Below are 18,341 nucleotides of genomic sequence, written 5' to 3' on the forward strand. Positions count from 1 at the left end.
CCTGTTGCACAGCAATGGCATGCTGTCAACTGTCATTCAAAGATATTCTTTTTTAAGATCAAAGGTGTTGACCAATGTATTGAACGATAAATGTTTCATTGAGTTGTTAAACAAATAAATATAGCAGGTAGAAATAACTCATCTGCAGTTAAATAAATCTTGCCAATAGGGATAAATGAGACCAAGGTTTAAGTTGCAACTGAAAACATTAAGCAGAGTTTATTGAATTTCCTGCTTCAGACAAAGAACTCCCGATTTATTTTTGTTCTGTATCTGAATTTGCTGAACTGCTCTCTTTGCCGCATATACACTGAGTCACTACCACAGTCACTGTTTCTGAGAAAAGAACTGGATATAATGTGACAGGTGCTTCCACTGCTTATATAACTTCCCATTAATGTCTGGTAATCGTGACAGCCAACTGTTGTTTGTACTAAAATATATGCGACTTTAACTTTCAGTTTGATCGGATTGCTGAAATTTTTTCTTTACAAGTCAGACGTCCTTTTCAGGGGTTTGTGGGATTTCAACAGTAGACGCTGTCCTAAACGAGGTGTTGATGAAGTTGAAGGTTAAACCACTAAAGACTGGGTGTTAGTTATTCAAATGGTTCAATGGGAGAGGTGTAGCAATAGTTTTCTGCTCTGTAGTAAGTCCGTTCTCTGTGATGCTGCAGGCGAAATTTGTTCTGTGAAAATAATGGACGCAAAGGAAATGACTCCATTTGGACATGTAATTGAACTATCAAGCAGTGATACCTTTAAAGGCACATCGTGACCGTGTCTAAGGTCTCACTTTCCCCAAGAAAGTGAGAAAGTGCAATTTCAACGAATCTGAAACGGGATAGTAACTTCCCTGGAAACTTTCCTGGAATCTTTGCTACCTTGACATGCATAATGAAGAATGAAACTTGCTTATGTAGAACACACTAGGAAGGGGAGGCATCTGATTGCAAGGTCCAAGAAAGAAATTCTCATCATTTTCTTTTTCACTAACTGCATGATTACCTCTTAAAGGGACAACTTGAAAGACTTGAAAGACTTACCTTTGTGACGCTCAAAGGTTTTTTGTTTTCTTTTATTTTATTGTATTTCTTTCATTTTCGCTTGCATAATTTCTGGGTGGGATTCTTTGGAACTGCATGAAGGTTGGAGCTGCATTGGTTTGCTGTTTGACATTTGAAATACAGGGTGTTAGGATTTTAAGAGAATAGAAAATGTAGAGACATCAAGTAGAAGAATGACACGAAAGACACTTTCATAAAAACGCGTCATGTCAGCCAGGAAGTAGTGGAGCGATGACAGATTACCGCCATTGTTTCTAAAGCAGTCTGTTATTTTTAGACTGATATGGTAATAATTTTTACTGACTTGTTGACAATCCTGTCATCTGTTGATGAATAAATGTATTTCTCAGGTGAGGTATATACAAAATACTACAGTTGGAGGTTAAGATATTAGGTTAAGATATCTCTTGTAATATCTTTTATGGCCAGACTGATTTGCATATATTGGCACACAAAAAGTAATAATGGTCTGATGGACTCGTGGTATATAAGGGAAGAAGGGCTTTAACGGTCACGCAGTTGATTAGCCTTGGCTATATGTAAATTTTAGCTTTGTGTTCACTTTGCTAAAATTCACCACTCACATTTTAAAGCCTTACTTCCTTGAAAGATCTGTTATCAATTGCCTGTAAGTGATAACTGAAATGCTAAGCTAATGTTAGCTTCTAATATATTGCCCAGATATTGGAAGCAAATATTAGCTCAGGATATAGAGAGGGTTGTCTGCCAGTCAGAAGGCTGGTGGCCCAGTCTGTCCAGTCTGCATGTCAAAGTATCCTTGGGCAAGATACTGAACCCAAAGGTGCCCATGATGCTTCCATCGGGGTGTGAGTAAGAAGGTAATTGTTAAACAAGATACTAATGCAAAGAAAAGAAAAAAATGTTTGTATGAATGCATATGTCAAAAGTACTTGGAGTCCTCAGTTAGGTAGCAGAAAAGCTCTAAATAAGTACCAGTTCATTTACCAATTACCTATTGAGTGCTGGCAGCAAAGTTAAATATGGGCAAACCGCAAGACCTGTGGCTCAGTGTCTTTTGGACACAGTTTGGCCATCATGCACGGCACCAAACACAGCATATGAGCATAAACACATTATACCGATACTGTGGGGGAGGGGTGGTGATTTGGGCTTGTTTTGCAGCCACAGGATACAGGTACCTTACAGTCATCAATTGAAGTATGAACTCATCTGTATATCAAAGTTTTCCAATGTCAAATGCAAAGCCATGTTTCTAGCTAAAGCTTAGCATGCATTAGGACCATCAGCCCAGCAAGTCTCCAACAGAATGGCTAAAAAAGAAAAGAATCAAGGTGTTGCAATGACCCGGTCAAAGTCCAGACCTCAACCTGATCTAAATGCTGTGGTGGAATTTTGACTGCCATACATAAAAAATGGCAGTAAACCTCACTGAACTGAAACAATCCTGAGAAGAAGAGTTGGCCACGATTCCTCCACAATGATTTGAGAGATTGATGAAGTCATAGTGAAAACAATTAGTTCAAGTTATTGCTGCCAAAGGTGATTAGTATACTTTTTCACACTGCCATTGGCTTAGTTTTTATTGAATAAGTAATATCATGTTTTAAAATGTTATGTGTTGTTGCTCATCTGAGGTCATCTAATTTTAAGATTTGTCATAGACCAGATCATTTTTTATTTTATTTTACTGTGCTGTGATATGCTAAACTTTAGTTTTGATGAAGGGTGTTATTACTCATTCACGTAACTATACAAAGGCCTAGGCTTGACATCAACATTCAACAGTCTCTTTAAAATAGTTTCACATTAGGGTAAAGTAGCTAGAAGTACCGACAGTAAAATGATTTCATATAAAGCTGTAATGCTATGAGAATTGATTTTACATACATATATACAGATAGTCTGTATATGTTTTAAAAATGTGTATAACAGCTGTAATGAGAAAGAGAGACCCAACTATTTCTATGTGATAAGGACCTAGTCTACATGTTATTTTTTCCCTTCTTTTCATAAAAAACATTACAATGGGGCTTTTTTTTTTTTCCAAATTCTGAGAGCACCTTCTGCATCTATTGCTCACTTGCACAGTAACATGAATATGTAGCTGGCAGCTTGCCAGAACAGTAGGGTTTCCTGTCACCATGGTGGTTTGCTCACATTAAAGGTCTGAGAGTGTTTTTATTCTGGTCAGCGGTGTGTAGGTGTTTTCTGTGGGGTTCTCCCCCACAGCAGAGATGACAACCAGAAAACACTACAGAATGAGAAGTCACTGCACAGCAAAAAGAAAAAGAAAGCGGTTAAGAGAGACAGATCAAGAAATACCTAATACAATTACTGTAATGAGCAAACCATATTTACAGTAACTTTAAAGTTTAGTTTGATTGAAACTGTCTCATTGCCATGGAGAGACAGCGATCAAGTAAGAGAATTATATTGGGGTTTGGTGTTCTTTTAAGTACAGTACTGGGGTAAAAACATTTGCCAATTCTGGGCATTCACAACAGTTAAATATCAATTTCAGTAGCAAAAACAGCAGTGGTCTTGGATGTCAGACGCTTCCCAAAGTAGGTTCTAAACACTGGGTTTTAATTTGGAACTCTATTTTAGTACAACTTAATGCGTAATAAATCTAGACCATGCTTTTTTTGCAAAGTCGGGCAATAACAAGTCAAGGCCTGCAGTGTTTCTTAGTAGTTTTTTAAAATTTGGGCTTGTAAAAATACGTTAAATAACCAGAACATCAGGATAATGAGTCACATCCATTTTGGAAAGATTTCACATTATTCTGTGAGTCAGTCGAACCAACCTGCAAATGAAAAGAAATGGACTTACCTAAACCTAATCATACCAAAACACAAAAATTGCAATAAAAACGACTTGCTTTATCCGAACAAAGCTGTGAAAGCAAGCACAAATATACGTACCTTACATTCATAAGTGATGCTTCTGTGATTCACAGTGTTACTCACCTCTTCCCATTAAACACTGTGAGCTCTTGACAGTAACACAGCAACAAAGAACTCCATAATAGGAGAATGTGTTGTGAGACTCTGTAATTTTGTAATATTGTAACATTGTGATCTAAGCACACTTTTTTCACTGGTGACTGAGTGACTTAATTTCCTTTACTTTCTTGGAAAGAGTGTACTGCTGTCAAATGAATGGCAGTAAGCAGGATGTTGCATTGTGTTGCCATCTATGACAAACAAACTTGGTAACTACATCATCATGACTTCTAGTTGCTGGTGCATATCAAAAAAGGTTGTGTCAGGATTTTCACTTGGCTATTTGGCCGATATTTTTGGCTATAATTCTATTGCTATTTTAACAGGGAAAAAGTTGCTAATAGTCACATAATAAAAATAGTAAGATTAAATAAGAAGGAAAGGATTTAAAAGGCCCAGTCTTTTTGTTTGAGTTCAGCATTCCTGGGTTGTCTGTCTGGTATCTAGACTCACATTGGCAGTTAGGATAAGGGGTCACACAAAGCTGATTACTAGCTCCCTAAGTTAACTCTGGTTTTCACATTAAACCGCATCTAACCAATTATGGATGAGTGTCCTGGATGATTTTAAAAAGAAAGGTAAAACTATATTAGAGGTTAAGCACATAATAAAGAATGAAAGTGACACAGGTGCTGCAGACAAAGTAACAGTGTGAGATTGTCCATTTGTTTAGTGTTAAAAGCCCATATGACTGTCTGTGTGCTTCAAACATTTTGTCTACTAAGACTGGAAAACTGTTACTATATATTTATTGACTTATCAGTATTACTTAAAGATAATCTCATTATTATAACTATTTTATTAAATTAATGTTTGAAAGACATTTTTAGTTTTTATTCTTTCATTTGGAGCCCAGCTGTGCTTGATTATCCGAGAGACAGTGAAGAGTAAACATAAAAACAGAATTCCAGTTTAAGCTTACTCTATGTGAAAATTGAATACAAATAGGTGTTTTGTTTTAGGATTATATATTTATTTACATAGAACATTTTAATTGTAAAATTGTTTGCAACCAATTTGCACAAGGATCTATATTTAATCAATAATTTATATTTAATACTGATGCTCATGAGGGAAATACAAAGACTAGATCTTTTGCCTTTGACTTAATTTTTTCTAATTCTCTATTTTTAACATGGTTTGATTTATGCTATTTGTATATCTACAGCACTTTGTGAATCCTAGTTTTATCTATTTTTTTTTTATAAATAAAGGTGGGGTATGGCAATAAAAATCTATACCCCTATACTAGCTGTGCACAGAGGTCTCAGGGATCATTCAGTAATGGCGATACTGTTTTCAAGAGAACAGATTGGTCAGTTGGGCATGATTTTATACCTGTTCATCTTTATTTATTGCTCTTTTTTTAACATTAATGCTCATTCAAAGCCTGGATAAAGGGGCCAGTTGCATCAGGAAAGTCACCTGATAGAAAACCTGTGCTAAATCAGATTACTAGCGAGTGAATATGGGTGTACACAATTTAGGAATTTAAACATTAAAATACATTCCCACAAAAAACTTTTTAGACTTCTGGGACTGTGCAAAGTGAATTTTCAGTAAGACGCAGTGAATGGAAGTCACTTTTGAGTAAAAATAAACCTGTAAAACAGGTCAAATGTCTCCAAACAGATAACACTGTTCCAAAACTAGACAATGATCTCAGTTTTTTAAATGATTTTGATTAAATGGATTCAATTCTTATCAGATTAACTTGAAGAGAGAAGAATGCATTTGTATTTCTAGATCACTGGCCAAGAGCGTTGAGGCACAGCGTGCTAAGAAAACAGTGCAAATACACAAACGCAAGCAAATTTGCCCTGCAGCTACATGACTCAGGCGTTAAAAGCTAAATAAATACCTGTCTGAAATTCGGCAGCACTCCTGTTTATAGTTGTCTCATTATTATCTGAAGTTATGTTTTGACCAGTTTCATGTGACCTTTTTGGTGTTTGTCAAATCTGGCAATTGCATTGTGTGTATTGATGCGTTATCACAGAAGGCCCAATCGATCACTGGATTTCAAAAGCAGTCACACACAAATTTGCTATCCTGGCATGAATGCACTTGAAAACACGAGATGTATAGAAACAATAGCTTTAATGTGCTACATCATGTAAATATAAAAGTATCATCAAAATAGTCTCTCACATATAAATTCTTAACATATCATAACTTGTTTGCAAAAATAAACTACATAAACAAACATACTGTACAGTTAAAGCACTAAAAACAAAGAAAAGTATATTACTCAATAGTAAAAGTTTTAAAGAATGGTTCCTAGTTACCTTTAGGCAAAAGCATACAGATATTGCTGCTTTATTATTACAGTGCCACAATACAAAAGTATTAAAAAGCTGGAAAATTGTGCCCCTTTGTTTGCACATAGTTTTTTTTTTTTTTTTTTTTGTATTGCTGAATGAGGTACCGATGTTTCAGTTAAGATTTGGATGAAGCTCTTTTTCTTTTTCTTTTTCTTTTTTTTTGCAGTAACATCTGGAGTGAAACTTTTGTGTAAGAGACATGTAAAACGTTTGAATCCAACAAAAAGCTGTAAGAAAGATGAAACCTCTTTGTTTCCAGAGGAACCTGTTTAAATAACTGTTTACACTGAATCTTGTCTTTTGTTTCTTTTGGCTACATTATGGTTTGATCAGGACGGTGTGTCTTTGATATCCAAGTTGGCAAGTAATCATCGAAAAGGTGAATAATGCTTTGACTGAATCTCTTTAGAATGGAAAAATGAGTTAAATAACCATGTGAAAATATTGCTACATATTCATGTTTTTTGATTGTAATTTTGGCAAATGCTTATTCCCAGCAGTTTCAGGACACATCAAGTTTCCCTTTATCATAAATAAATAAGACAATCGCAGATAATATTAGGAGCTGGTTTGTGCTATCACTGCGTCCTGCCTTTGATTGACAAAGTAAAATAACGCACACAGTACAATATAACAAGTGAAGGCTCATCCACAGGTTCGTGCCACGTTGTTGTTCCTGAGTCTATTTGCGGTCTTACCAAGAGCTCAAAATCTCTTTGGAAACGTCAACACACAGACGCAAACACACAAAAATAATACTACTAGAAAAAAACAAACTAAGAGACAACTAAATAAATAACGCTGATGGCATTTAAAAAAGGAATAAGTTAAAGCACAAAAAAACAATCGTCTACCTGAGTAAAAGGGTTTTTAAATACTTCACAGCTTAACAACACCTCCCATGTTTATCTTTTTTAACTGAGGTTTGGGAGAAAGTACAATCACTGAATACTATCACCCAGTCTTTGGAATGCTCTTCTTTTGGTGTTGTGCTCATTGGATTGGCTAAGTTAATATTCCTTGTTATGCCTCGTATGGCACAATAGGAGATTTCATTTGGTGACACTCATATTCTTGGTAGATTATATGCTGTATGTTCAACTTTATATTCCTTTTCACTGTCCTTCTGTTTTCACAGATGGCCGTTTGTGGAGATGAACAACGCTGGCCCTCTCCTGGTAGGCGAGAGGGGGATTGTGGTGTGGTGCCGATTGGGTCATGGGTGTCAGTGGTGCATTAATAGCTGCAGTCAGAGCTTTTAGCAGCATGGTGGCTTCCTTCTGGTCTTCTTTTCCTTCACCTTCTAAGGTACGAGCCAGCCAGTGCTCGACGGCTTCCCCAACCTGAGACGCTGATGCTGCTTCTGTGAGCACGTCTGCCTCTTGGCTGGCATCAAACCGCTCCACCATCTCTTTCATGTGCACATTGGCAGGCGTGCTGGAGTTAGCTGGGCAGGTGCTGCGCTGGTGGATGCAGAGAGAGAAATGGTGGAAAAAGGCCTGGGCGCAGAGCTGGCAGCGGTAGGGACGGTCGCGGCTGCTGTGGAGACGGCGGTGCAGCTTGAGGTGGATGTACTGCGTGAACTTGGTGTTGCACAGCTTGCACTGATAAGGCTTTTCCCCAGAGTGTAGTCGTAGATGCGTCTTCAAGTTGCTGGTGCTGCTGAAGCGCTTGTGGCACACCTGAAACACATGGTGTGAAAGGTCAGCACTTCTGTGAGTAACGTACACATGACTGATTCTAAAGTGAACCACCTAGTTGTGTTTAGGTTCAACTTTGATAAATGATGTCATATTATGGTATCGGGATTGATCATGTTATTCCAGTTCTCTGGGTAAAACTAGCTCCATCCAACAAACTTCACACCCACAGTGTCACATAAGCAAACAAAAGCATAAAGATGCTGTCGCATGACAAACTGGGTTGTGGCTCGGTGAAAATCAAATAGACACTGCATTACCAGAAAGGTATGTGAGTCAGAAAGCGGTTACCTGTTTTGTGTACACACTGAGTTTCTCTGTGTCTCTCATACTCTCGGTTTTACATCAACATTTCTTAAGTGAAGGGTTGAAACAATAAACAGTAACATTTTCTGAGTAAAGAGCTTGCATATGAAGCACGTAAAAAGGAAGATAAAAAAACACACAAAGGTTAGGATTATCAACATACCTGACATTCATGTGGTTTCTCTCCCGTGTGGACCAGGTGATGTTTCTGTAGGTGGGCAAGCTGAGTGAAACTCTTTTTACATAGGTTACACTGGAATGGTCTCTCGCCACTGTGCACTCGGAGGTGAACCTAGAGACAAATGATAGAAATTATACAAAGAGAAGTCATGAGTATTGAGGAACAACAGTAATAAGTGTAAAGTTTAGCTTAAAAAATAGGAAGTTATTGAAATGAAGTTAATGTTGTTACCTTGAGGTTTGACAGCTGTCCGAAGGTCTTTGAGCAGATATTACATTCATACTTGATCTTTCCATTCTGCTTCTTCAGTGGATAGGGCAGGGATTTGTGACCAGGCCCATTGCGTGGTGCAGTGCTGCTTTTGGTTGTAGCCAGGCTTAGGTTCATAGCCTCCTCACAGCCAGAGGGGGACTGCTCAGGGGACTGATAGTGGCTGTTGGGCTTGGCGGGAGGGGAGAGCTCTGGAGTGGCTGGGGCTCCTCTCGGTGGGGAAATATTTGGTGTTAGCTCTTTCAGACCTCCTTGTGGAGATGGGGTGTAGGAGAGAGACACTGGAAGAAGATTAGGTGCGCCGATAGGGGGATACGGGAGTCCGTCAGCGCCGAGGTAGCCGCTGTATTGGAGCGAGCCTCTCGATGACAGCATCCCATGAAAGGGAGGAGAGTATGGGGGGAGCAGGAGGCGAGGATAATGTGGGTTGTAGGGAGGAAGGAATTGATAAGAAGGCTGGAGAGGTCTGGACTGTAATGGGGGGTAAGATGACACCAGGCCTTCTCTGTGCCCATAGAGCCCGTGGAGGTGAAGAGGAAGATTCCTGTGTGGAGCTGGGAATGTAGAGTAGTGATCTGGCAAGTAAGGATGATTTAGACCCAGACTGGGCTCTCTGTGCTCCAGCTGAGGGGAAGGAATGATGCCCCTTCCTTCTGGATCCTTATTGTCCTTCTCATCTTTTTTGCTGAAGTCAATTATCTGGTCATCAGGTGTGTCAGGTGGAGTGTCTCTCTCCAACATCTCCACATCAATCTTTTCTTCTGCGTCACTGTCCTTCCCTTCTTTTACCCCTTCCTTTGCTGTTTCTTTAAGCCACGTCTGCTGAGGTAAGTGCTGTTTCACATACTCATGCTCTTGGTCTTCATTGTTACTCGTGTATTCTGTCACAGAAAAATAAATACAAGCATTTAGCTTTTTAACAGTGTGTGATGAAATCACCACATCAAACAGAGGGCAAAAAAGTAGGCAGTCAGTTTAATATGATGCTCGTTGTGTAAGTCAAACATGTTTTACAGGCATTATGGGACATCCACCCACAGAAGGTGCTTCTTCATATGGTAAATGATAGTAGTTTCGGTTTTGACATGATGTGTAAATCATAGATGACAGGTTTCTGTTCGGCAATCACTGAAGTTCTTTTGGTGTGGGAGAAAGAGTTGGTGGTAAAGTGAGGGGGAGTCTGTATGTGTCATGTATGGGCAGCAAGACTGTGAGTTTCGTTTGTAAAACCTTTTCTGGGTATACAGCAGCTGTCTTACCGTACAGACCACACAAAAAAAGAAAGAATCGTCTCTTCCTTTTTTCCTTTGCTTTCTTTGTTTTGAGATGGCATTTCCACGCATGTTATTTGTCCAAATTAGCCCTTCTCAGCTACTGCAAGATTTCACTATGTGAGTTATACTTAAAGTATGAGTGACTCATACGGCTCCTTTGCATAACTTTATTATCAACAATTTGCCAAAGTGTTTATAGTGTTTTACATCAATAAAACGCAAATTAGAAGGCATCAGCTTATAGAGACAAAAGCTTTATAGATCAGCTTGTATTGTACTTTAAAAACAAGCTGATTAAAATGGCCTTGAGAAATTTTTAGCATTCTGTGCATTTCATTGATGCCAGAAAGCATAGGCAACCAGTTCCAGAAAACTAGCTGTCAAACTTGATTGCATACGTTTAATCAAGTTCCGGAATATCTAGCACGCAACACTTAACAGTCCTGGCCTGTGACTAAAAGGAAGGTAAATGCTTTCAAGATACCTAAGATGATAAAATAAGGCAATAATACCTTGCCTTGCCTTAGCATTAGTCACCAAGAAGAACAGCGACAAGGTTTGTGTATCCAGTTGGAATGAATCACCAGACTTACCCTCATCTGTTATGGTGATGAGGGAAAGACCTGATGTTCTACTAATAGTTGAAAACCGGTGACTCACTAAGGTACTTTGACCAGCCATTATACACCTGAGATTACTTTTGCTTTCCTTCAATCCTACAATGAATAACAAACATCTCACAAAACGCGGAGATGTGCTTTGTCTGCGTGTGGCTCATACATTCCCCATGATCTTTTTAAAATTCAACTCACTATTGTATAAGTCAAACAGAAAGAAAAAGAATCAAATCAGCTAACTTGTTTGTTGGTAAAAGAGATAACATCAGGCCTTTTTTTAAAGGAATGGAATAACGTGTCTTCATTCACTTTGAAGTGAAAGAATTTCACTGATAAGAGTTATCGCACAGTCTTCGTGACACTTGTTTACTCATTGCACTGATCTAAATCTGTCACTTTATTGGATATTGTGCCTAAATATACCAAAGTCGTTTTCAAGTCATTGTCCTGCGTCGCCGCTACAGCTGGTAATCAACTTCCTTTCACTTCTTTATATGAAACATAGGCCCACTAAAAAGTTTTTAAAGTAAAGGCCAAATCAAAACACAAATCAGCCACTATACTGATACTTTCAACAACGTACATCTCAGGAAGTAATAAGGGACAGTGCGGTTTGCTTCCGGTGGTTCAGCATATTAGTTAAGCTTGTCCACTGTAAGTTCTACAAAGGAAAACTATCAGTCTCCCGTGTAGAAAGATTTTACACTCCTGCTGCACTCACTCTGTTTGATATCGTCTTGCTGGCCGCAGAGCCTCTGGGCGAACTCCTGACTGTACCAGACCAGCAGTTCCTGTTTGGGCTCCACAGGGCGGATGGTGTAGAAGTAAATGTCCCGTCCATTCTGGCATGCCACCAGGTTCTGTTCGGCAAGAGAGCGGGCAGGGTTGACGTAGCGCATCCAATTGCTCCTGTGGACATCGTAGCCATCAATGAAGTGTTGGAGCTGTCCACCGCTATAAATCTGTACAAGATGAAGAAGAAGAAGATGAGGTAAAATCACATGTTCACATATGCGATAAGTCTGATTGATAATAATATATATTATATATTATGTTATTATAATTATATATTTAGATATATATATTATATATATATATATATATATATTATAGATGAAGAAGAAGAAGATGAGGTAAAATCACATGTTCACATATGCGATAAGTCTGATTGATTGATATATATATATATATATATATATATATATATATATATACATATATATTACCACTCTAGTGGTCATCAATTGGGACAGTACTGGAATGTTGCTTAAATAGTAAAAAAAAAAAAATCAATAAAAAACTCAAGTGCAATTAAAACTTAAAGTAAAAATAGTCACCTCTGCCATGGGCAATTAAATATCCTGTATCCTCTTCAGTTATCAGTGACAGTATTTTGCTCCTTTTATTCGTGCCTTACACCTCTCCACTGTGTGTGCTGAAAGCTACAGTCTTGAATGTGTTGAGTGCTGAGTGCATGTACTGCTTTTAAGACATAGTGGGCGGGGTCTCTCTCTCTCTGTCTGTCTCGCTCTCTCTCTCTCTGCCTCTCTCCCTCTCTATCGCTTGCCTTGCCACCTCTATCAAGTCCTCTTTTGGTGGTGGTTTCAGTAAATTACATTTGTCGGATAAATTCCTGTTGTAAAGTTAATTACGATCTCGTAATTCAAAAGTAAAGAAGATGACACATCTGCTGCTCTGTGATAATAAACAAGCAAGCGAAATGTAAAAGTGCTGGCAGCCAGCCAAACGCGAGGCATGCCTTTGGCAGCACGTCTGCACATGTCATGCACCTGTGTCATGCGGCCGATAACATAATCACTTCCGTGGAACGGCGACTTTCACTCTTGTGGTTAAGGAACACCCCTTACAGGTTTACAGGAAGTGAAGCCGGAAGGAAAATACGTAGCATGGCAGTAAAAACTCCTTATGGGAATTGACTCAGCACAATGCAAAATTTCCTAAGTGACACAAGCTGAGTCAGGATTACTTTGTGAAAGCAAATCTGAACAATCTAACTTAAAACGAGTGGAAAGATAAGGATTCTGTGAATATGTGCATGTGGATTATGAAAAATAGTCCTATCCTTTGTGCATGTGACATATGTTACATAGGGCTTCAGTGCCGGTAAGAGTCTCATGACTGTGTAAGCATTCCAATCCACTGTTACGTGCCACCGGCGGTCACAACTTCCTCTAAAATTTTGACCAAAACTTCTGTGCGGCAGTGCAATCTGTGTGAACGCATTTCTTTCCCCTATTGACGTATGGACAAAGACTTGATGTGAAACTTCTCCCTCTGAGCAACCAGTGTTTTCTGTTTTCTTTTTTTTTTTCATGAATAACAGACAAAGACCTGTCCATAGTAATTTCTTGTCTCTTCCCAGTCTCGTTTTTTCACATTTAGGCTCGAAACTTTCCCCTTCTTAAGCAGTACCTTGCCAGTGAGTTGGTTTATGCTTAAATGTCAGTGTACGAAAAAGCTTGTAAAGCATGTGGTTTCCCTTACCCTCCAGAAGTATTTCCTGTTGGCCAGCTTGGGTACATTGTCTTTGGTGTAGATTTCTCCTTGCAAAGGGCCAAAACGAGTCCCTTGTGGAATGTACTCTTTGCTGAACACACCTGTCACCTGGAAAACAGGACAAATAAATCATTGGAGTTTTTCATGTACAAATATACTACAACACAAGTCTTTCAAGCACTTATAAAGAAACAGTATTAATTACTTATTTATTCATTGTTTACATGTAAGGGTTAGTGCTTGTTGGCCCGTGTTGCCCGTTTGTTGTCACTCTGTCACGTTAACCCAGACAGCTCCTGGAGCCACAAGGTGACCCACTTTCAACTCTAATGAGTTAAACGAATGAAGGGTATTACACTCTTTCTGACATACTCTACTGATCTCTGACCCACTGTCCTCACAAACACCAGAAAGCGAGAGAGAGGAAAGACAGAAATACAGATGTCTTGTTAACCACCACTAATACAATAATACTAATACTTTTATAGTTTTAAGTCAACAAAATGCCAACAGGAAACAAAGATGGAAGACATATTTTGCTCACTCTTTAAAACCCTTCATCCTTTTATCCATTGTTGCGAAATGGTCCATATATGTGGAAATGAGTCAGGCTTCTGACTCCTTATAGGAGTTTCAAGTCTTAGCGTCTCCTGAATACGTACGTCATACACATAATGTACAGTATGTTCCAAGAAGAGCCTGTAGTGTTCTGCAGTAATGGTCGTAATCAGTAACTGAGTCATTTTTAGTCTATTGATGTACCTTTATAGTGTTTTATTTTTTTGTTTTTTGCTTTTTAAAATTTAGTTTAAAAAATCTATTGCGAGGCCTTGCTGGATATGGCACAGTGTGATCTGATTTGTTATTTATATTTAATACAAGAGTAAGACTTACAAAACATACTAAAACATGCACGCACACACACACTATCAAGAAGCCGTATCTGCAGAACAGGCAACTTTCATGTTCAGTTCTTAAAAAACCAACGACCCCTAACTGAAACTTTTAGCCTCCACCGCCACCGCCACCGCCACCCCCATCCTCAACCTTACATAAACACAAACTGTCTTCCTGCCATCTAGAAATTCTAACTCAAGCTGGCCCTCGAGGATTTTCATGGACTTCCATATGAAGGTCAACACATGACAGACAAAAAAAAATGCAACAAGCACCTGGGCATTTGTGGTGATTCATCATGCAAATCATGCTTAAGCAGTTAATTAGAAAAACAACAGGTCAGTGGGAGCAGCAGGACCATGTTGGTGCGCGTGTGTGTCAAACAGCCATTGAGGCGAGTGAAGTGATTCCAGGATGTGATGAACCAGTCTGACAGGGACATTGTACTTCACTGCTGTTGCGTGACTAACAAATTGCTGCGGCCGCTGGACTGCCGCTGCTGCTTAACCGCTCCGTTCAACTCGGTTGATAGGCAGGGGAAGGGAGGGCAGGGTGTTGAAGAACAGAAGAAAGGAGGGAGAGCGTTCTTAAGTGGAGCCACGCTATCACCCGCACGAGGACCCTCCTTTTCTTCTGCCTTCCTCCAATCCCTTGTCTTTTCTGAATTCTATTGAAATAGCTTGTGTGAAGCCTGATGCCTGGCCGGCTGCCTGTCCCCAACGAAAGTTAATCATCTGGTTTTAACCTAAATCCCCACTGCCCCTTCCCCCCAGAACACCCGCTTCTCCCCATCTCCTTCACTGCCACCCCCCCACCCCGTCCTTACTGGCACTCATTACTAATGCCCCATCTGCCACGTGCCCCCTTCACCTTACTCCGCCTTTCCTGGCATGCTTTATAAAACTGAGGTGTTGAAAAAGGGGTCCCGAAAACATGTGAGGAACTCATAAGAATAAGAAGATAGTGGACCTAAGACTGCTCCCTAATCTGGCTCCAAACAAGTGTGACACTTATGTAGATGTGCGTAACAATATGCTTCACATGTTTGAAGGCATATTACACTGTTTTATTTCAGACTACTTTGATTTGACTCATCTAGCATTAATCACTCGCCCTTGGGAAAAATCCCAACTGATTTTTCGTGATAGCAGTGTGTACACCATCCCACGTGAAGGAGTGGCTGCTTACATGACTATGATAGGAAATGGATTTCCCAACTTTGGTGGCAGAGAATTGAGGAGAAAAACTTGACAACATCTTTAGAAAGGGAAACCAGTCAAAAGACATGCCCTCATACTTCCAGTCATAAGAGTGCGTTCGTTCTTGTTTTCATGTCCCATTTCGCAGCTGTCGTTGTTTCAGTTGACAGAGCACATTCCCACATACGTGCATACAAGCTTAATTCTCTTTCATTAAATGTTTGTTTTTCTAGTTAGCTAAATGCAACATGTAATAATGCCAACAAGCACTGACAAGCAAACTGCTAAAATCAAGTTTGGTATAGTGTGAGTGTACGAAACGGTGGTAACTGTGTTTTAGTCAGTAAATGAGGGTGGGGGATTTGAATCAGCCATCAATGTGATTTTTATCATGTTAGCTTTCATGCTTTTCTCATCCTGCAGCGGTAAATGCTGCAGAAGGAGGAAGAACAGATTAGAGTGTGAGACCAAGAGAAGAGGAACGATGTCAGGAGAAAAAAGAGGAAGGGGACAGCAAAACCAACCACAAGTATCGCAGTACTGAGCCTTAAGAGCGAGCACAGATGAAGTGAGTGTGACATTGCTTTCTCTTTTAAAATGATGTGTTTCTCAGGTACAAAACAAGTTTCCTCTTAAAGTCACGCTGGGGGCCAGGTCTATAGTTGTTCAGATTAGCTGACATGCCTAGGCAAAGGACTGATCCTACTTCAGCGGTGGCCAACAGTCAGCTGACTGACCGACAATGACTATCAAAGCCATGTTGCCAGACGTTGTGTTTGCGCTGGCTGACTCACCTGAGTGGAGGAGGATTAGGGGGTAAAAATGACAGTTGTAAAGATAAATGAATGAGATCATTTATTGGAAACAGCTGATTCTTGTCATTCTGCTCCAAGCCTATGCACAAATGTGTTCGTGACCTGAGAAAATGAGTGGCGGTGTGCATTATTTGAAATGCGAGACATGGGCAAAACAGAAGTAAGTGAAGGTGGTCAGAAGACCTTGACCTCAAGCTGCCAGTGGCCTGTCTATTGAGACACACTCTCTCACTTACACAAACACACACAGACACAAAACACACGCTCACACCACACTGTGCAGGCTACCCCATACATCAAGAATGCATTAGTCAGCAGAGCTATTGTTCCAAGTAACCCGCTGCAGATGGCCTGACAGAATGTTATGTAACACATAAATAATAATATTGAGTGTAGACACTAAAGCTTTAATCTGAAAACTGGTAATAACATCAAAGACAGTGAATTGCTTGAGGGCAAAGTTATAGTAAATTGTTAGATTTTTATAACATGCTATTTCATGCATTGCATGAGGGGGCTGGTTTGTTTATATATACATGGTGTTCTGGTTGCATTGTATTGCATTTTAAAAGACGTTTCATAATTAGCCACTCTATAATCCAATGGGTAAAAACCTCAAAGGGGATTCAGTCTTACCTCATTGTCTGTGCTATATTCAAAGGTGAGGTTGCGAGGGATGGAGGTCATGGCTTTGGGCAAGTTGAAGCTGGGGTCTGCCACCTGGTCTGGCACAATGTAGGTGCAGTTGAGAGCGAAGTCCACTTCCTTCCACCCGCTCATGTCTCCAGGTGTGCTATCCAGTGTCATTTCCGACAATATACACTATACTACACTTGATAGATTCAAGCTTTAAGTTTGGTTGAAGTTGCTTTGGTATGGGAGTACTTTGGTTTAGCTGGGGAGCTAAGTTGCCTTAGGTACAATGGTTAAAGCTCAAGATCTGGAAAGAGAAATGTGGATAGAGAACAAGCTTTTAGTGCTTTAGAAACAGAACTTTGTAGTTCCCCAAAAAATTAAGCAAAACACATCTTATTATGTGAAATCAATTTGTGTAACCTGCTGTTTTAAATGAGGCCTTTTCACTTCTCAGTTATGCAGGAATGCAATTAGATGTTCAGGTATCCAAAACCACATCTGAGACCACCATAGTTTTCTGAGACTCACTACCAGTTGTTAGTCATTCATGATTCAGTCAGCTACTTCCATTCATTGATACTGTTCCTGGCCAACATCTCAACAATCACCTTTCCATTTAACCAGCCAACAGGTCAGCCTGACATCTTATGCTTACTCTTATTCGCATCCATCTTCAAACATTATTCTTACAGGAAACACCCCCCACCAAGAAAAAAGAACAAGCTGTGACTTACTTTTACACATTCATTCAAAGGCTGGATCCTCATTTCTTTGGCTATGTCATCCCCTAACTGTTTCTCCGATCAGCCTTCTCCTCTATGTACTCTCTCCTGCCTCTCAAGTCCTTCTTTACTTCTTCAAAGATTCAAATAGTTCCTTAGGTTATCCACTCGGCTGCGGCCACTCACCAGAAACTCATGTGCCGGGGTTGCGCCAAGCTTTTTTAGCTCCGCGCCCCGGCCAATCACAAGCCACTACGGTCACGTGACTGAGCCATCAGACACCCAACTGTTGGTTTCGGACAACAACATCAGTGACGTTGTACACTTGGATACCAAGTGGCTGTTGTGATGAATGCTTACACATACACACACATTCACACACGTCCACGCACACAGAAAGAAGGCATCTTAATGAATGAATAAAGGAAGAGCAGATGGCTGGCCTGTTGCCACTGAAAAACACACTCGTAGACTTTTGCTTGGTTTGGCACTTAATGAGCAATCTGCTGCCACCGTATCGCCTTGACCTACATCCCACTTTAGAACATCTTCAACTGAGGACCCCCCCTGCATTCAGATCTCAGCTGCACAAACATATATGCAGAAAAACACACGTCAGAAATTAAAGAGCACAACCTGAAACCAGGTTTTGATTTTTATTAAATATGGAAAATTTTTCACAGATACCCAATTCTCATATATGGCATATCAGGTAAATCACTACTTCCTGTCTTTTTCAAATACCGAGTTGCAGAAAATAGTTGTGGCTTTAGGCGCTATTTGTTCATTCACACATACAGATATAGGGCAGGTCAACCGAGCTTACAGGA

General features: G+C 39.8%; 1 protein-coding gene across 2 annotated transcripts; it reads right to left on the reverse strand.

Annotated features, from left to right (window-relative positions):
- Nucleotides 1-6,134: 6,134 nt before the first annotated feature.
- On the reverse strand, nucleotides 6,135-16,960 carry prdm1b (PR domain containing 1b, with ZNF domain). Of its 2 annotated transcripts, XM_005938780.3 has the most exons (6): nucleotides 16,790-16,960; nucleotides 13,231-13,350; nucleotides 11,447-11,687; nucleotides 8,796-9,715; nucleotides 8,547-8,675; nucleotides 6,135-8,059 (listed from the first exon to the last, which is right to left on the reverse strand). In XM_005938780.3, exons 1-6 carry the CDS (start codon nucleotides 16,958-16,960, stop codon nucleotides 7,493-7,495), a joined length of 2,148 nt encoding a protein of 715 aa, XP_005938842.1. In that variant the 3' UTR covers nucleotides 6,135-7,492. The 2 variants fall into 2 exon arrangements, with proteins under 2 accessions (XP_005938842.1, XP_005938843.1); XM_005938781.2 differs by lacking the exons at nucleotides 13,231-13,350; nucleotides 16,790-16,960 and adding an exon at nucleotides 12,063-13,223.
- Between the last annotated feature and the right edge of the window lie 1,381 nt (nucleotides 16,961-18,341).

Source organism: Haplochromis burtoni, unplaced genomic scaffold (assembly GCF_018398535.1).
Source record: "Haplochromis burtoni strain Fernald_Lab_line unplaced genomic scaffold, NCSU_Asbu1 Contig_149, whole genome shotgun sequence".
NCBI lineage: Eukaryota > Metazoa > Chordata > Actinopteri > Cichliformes > Cichlidae > Haplochromis > Haplochromis burtoni.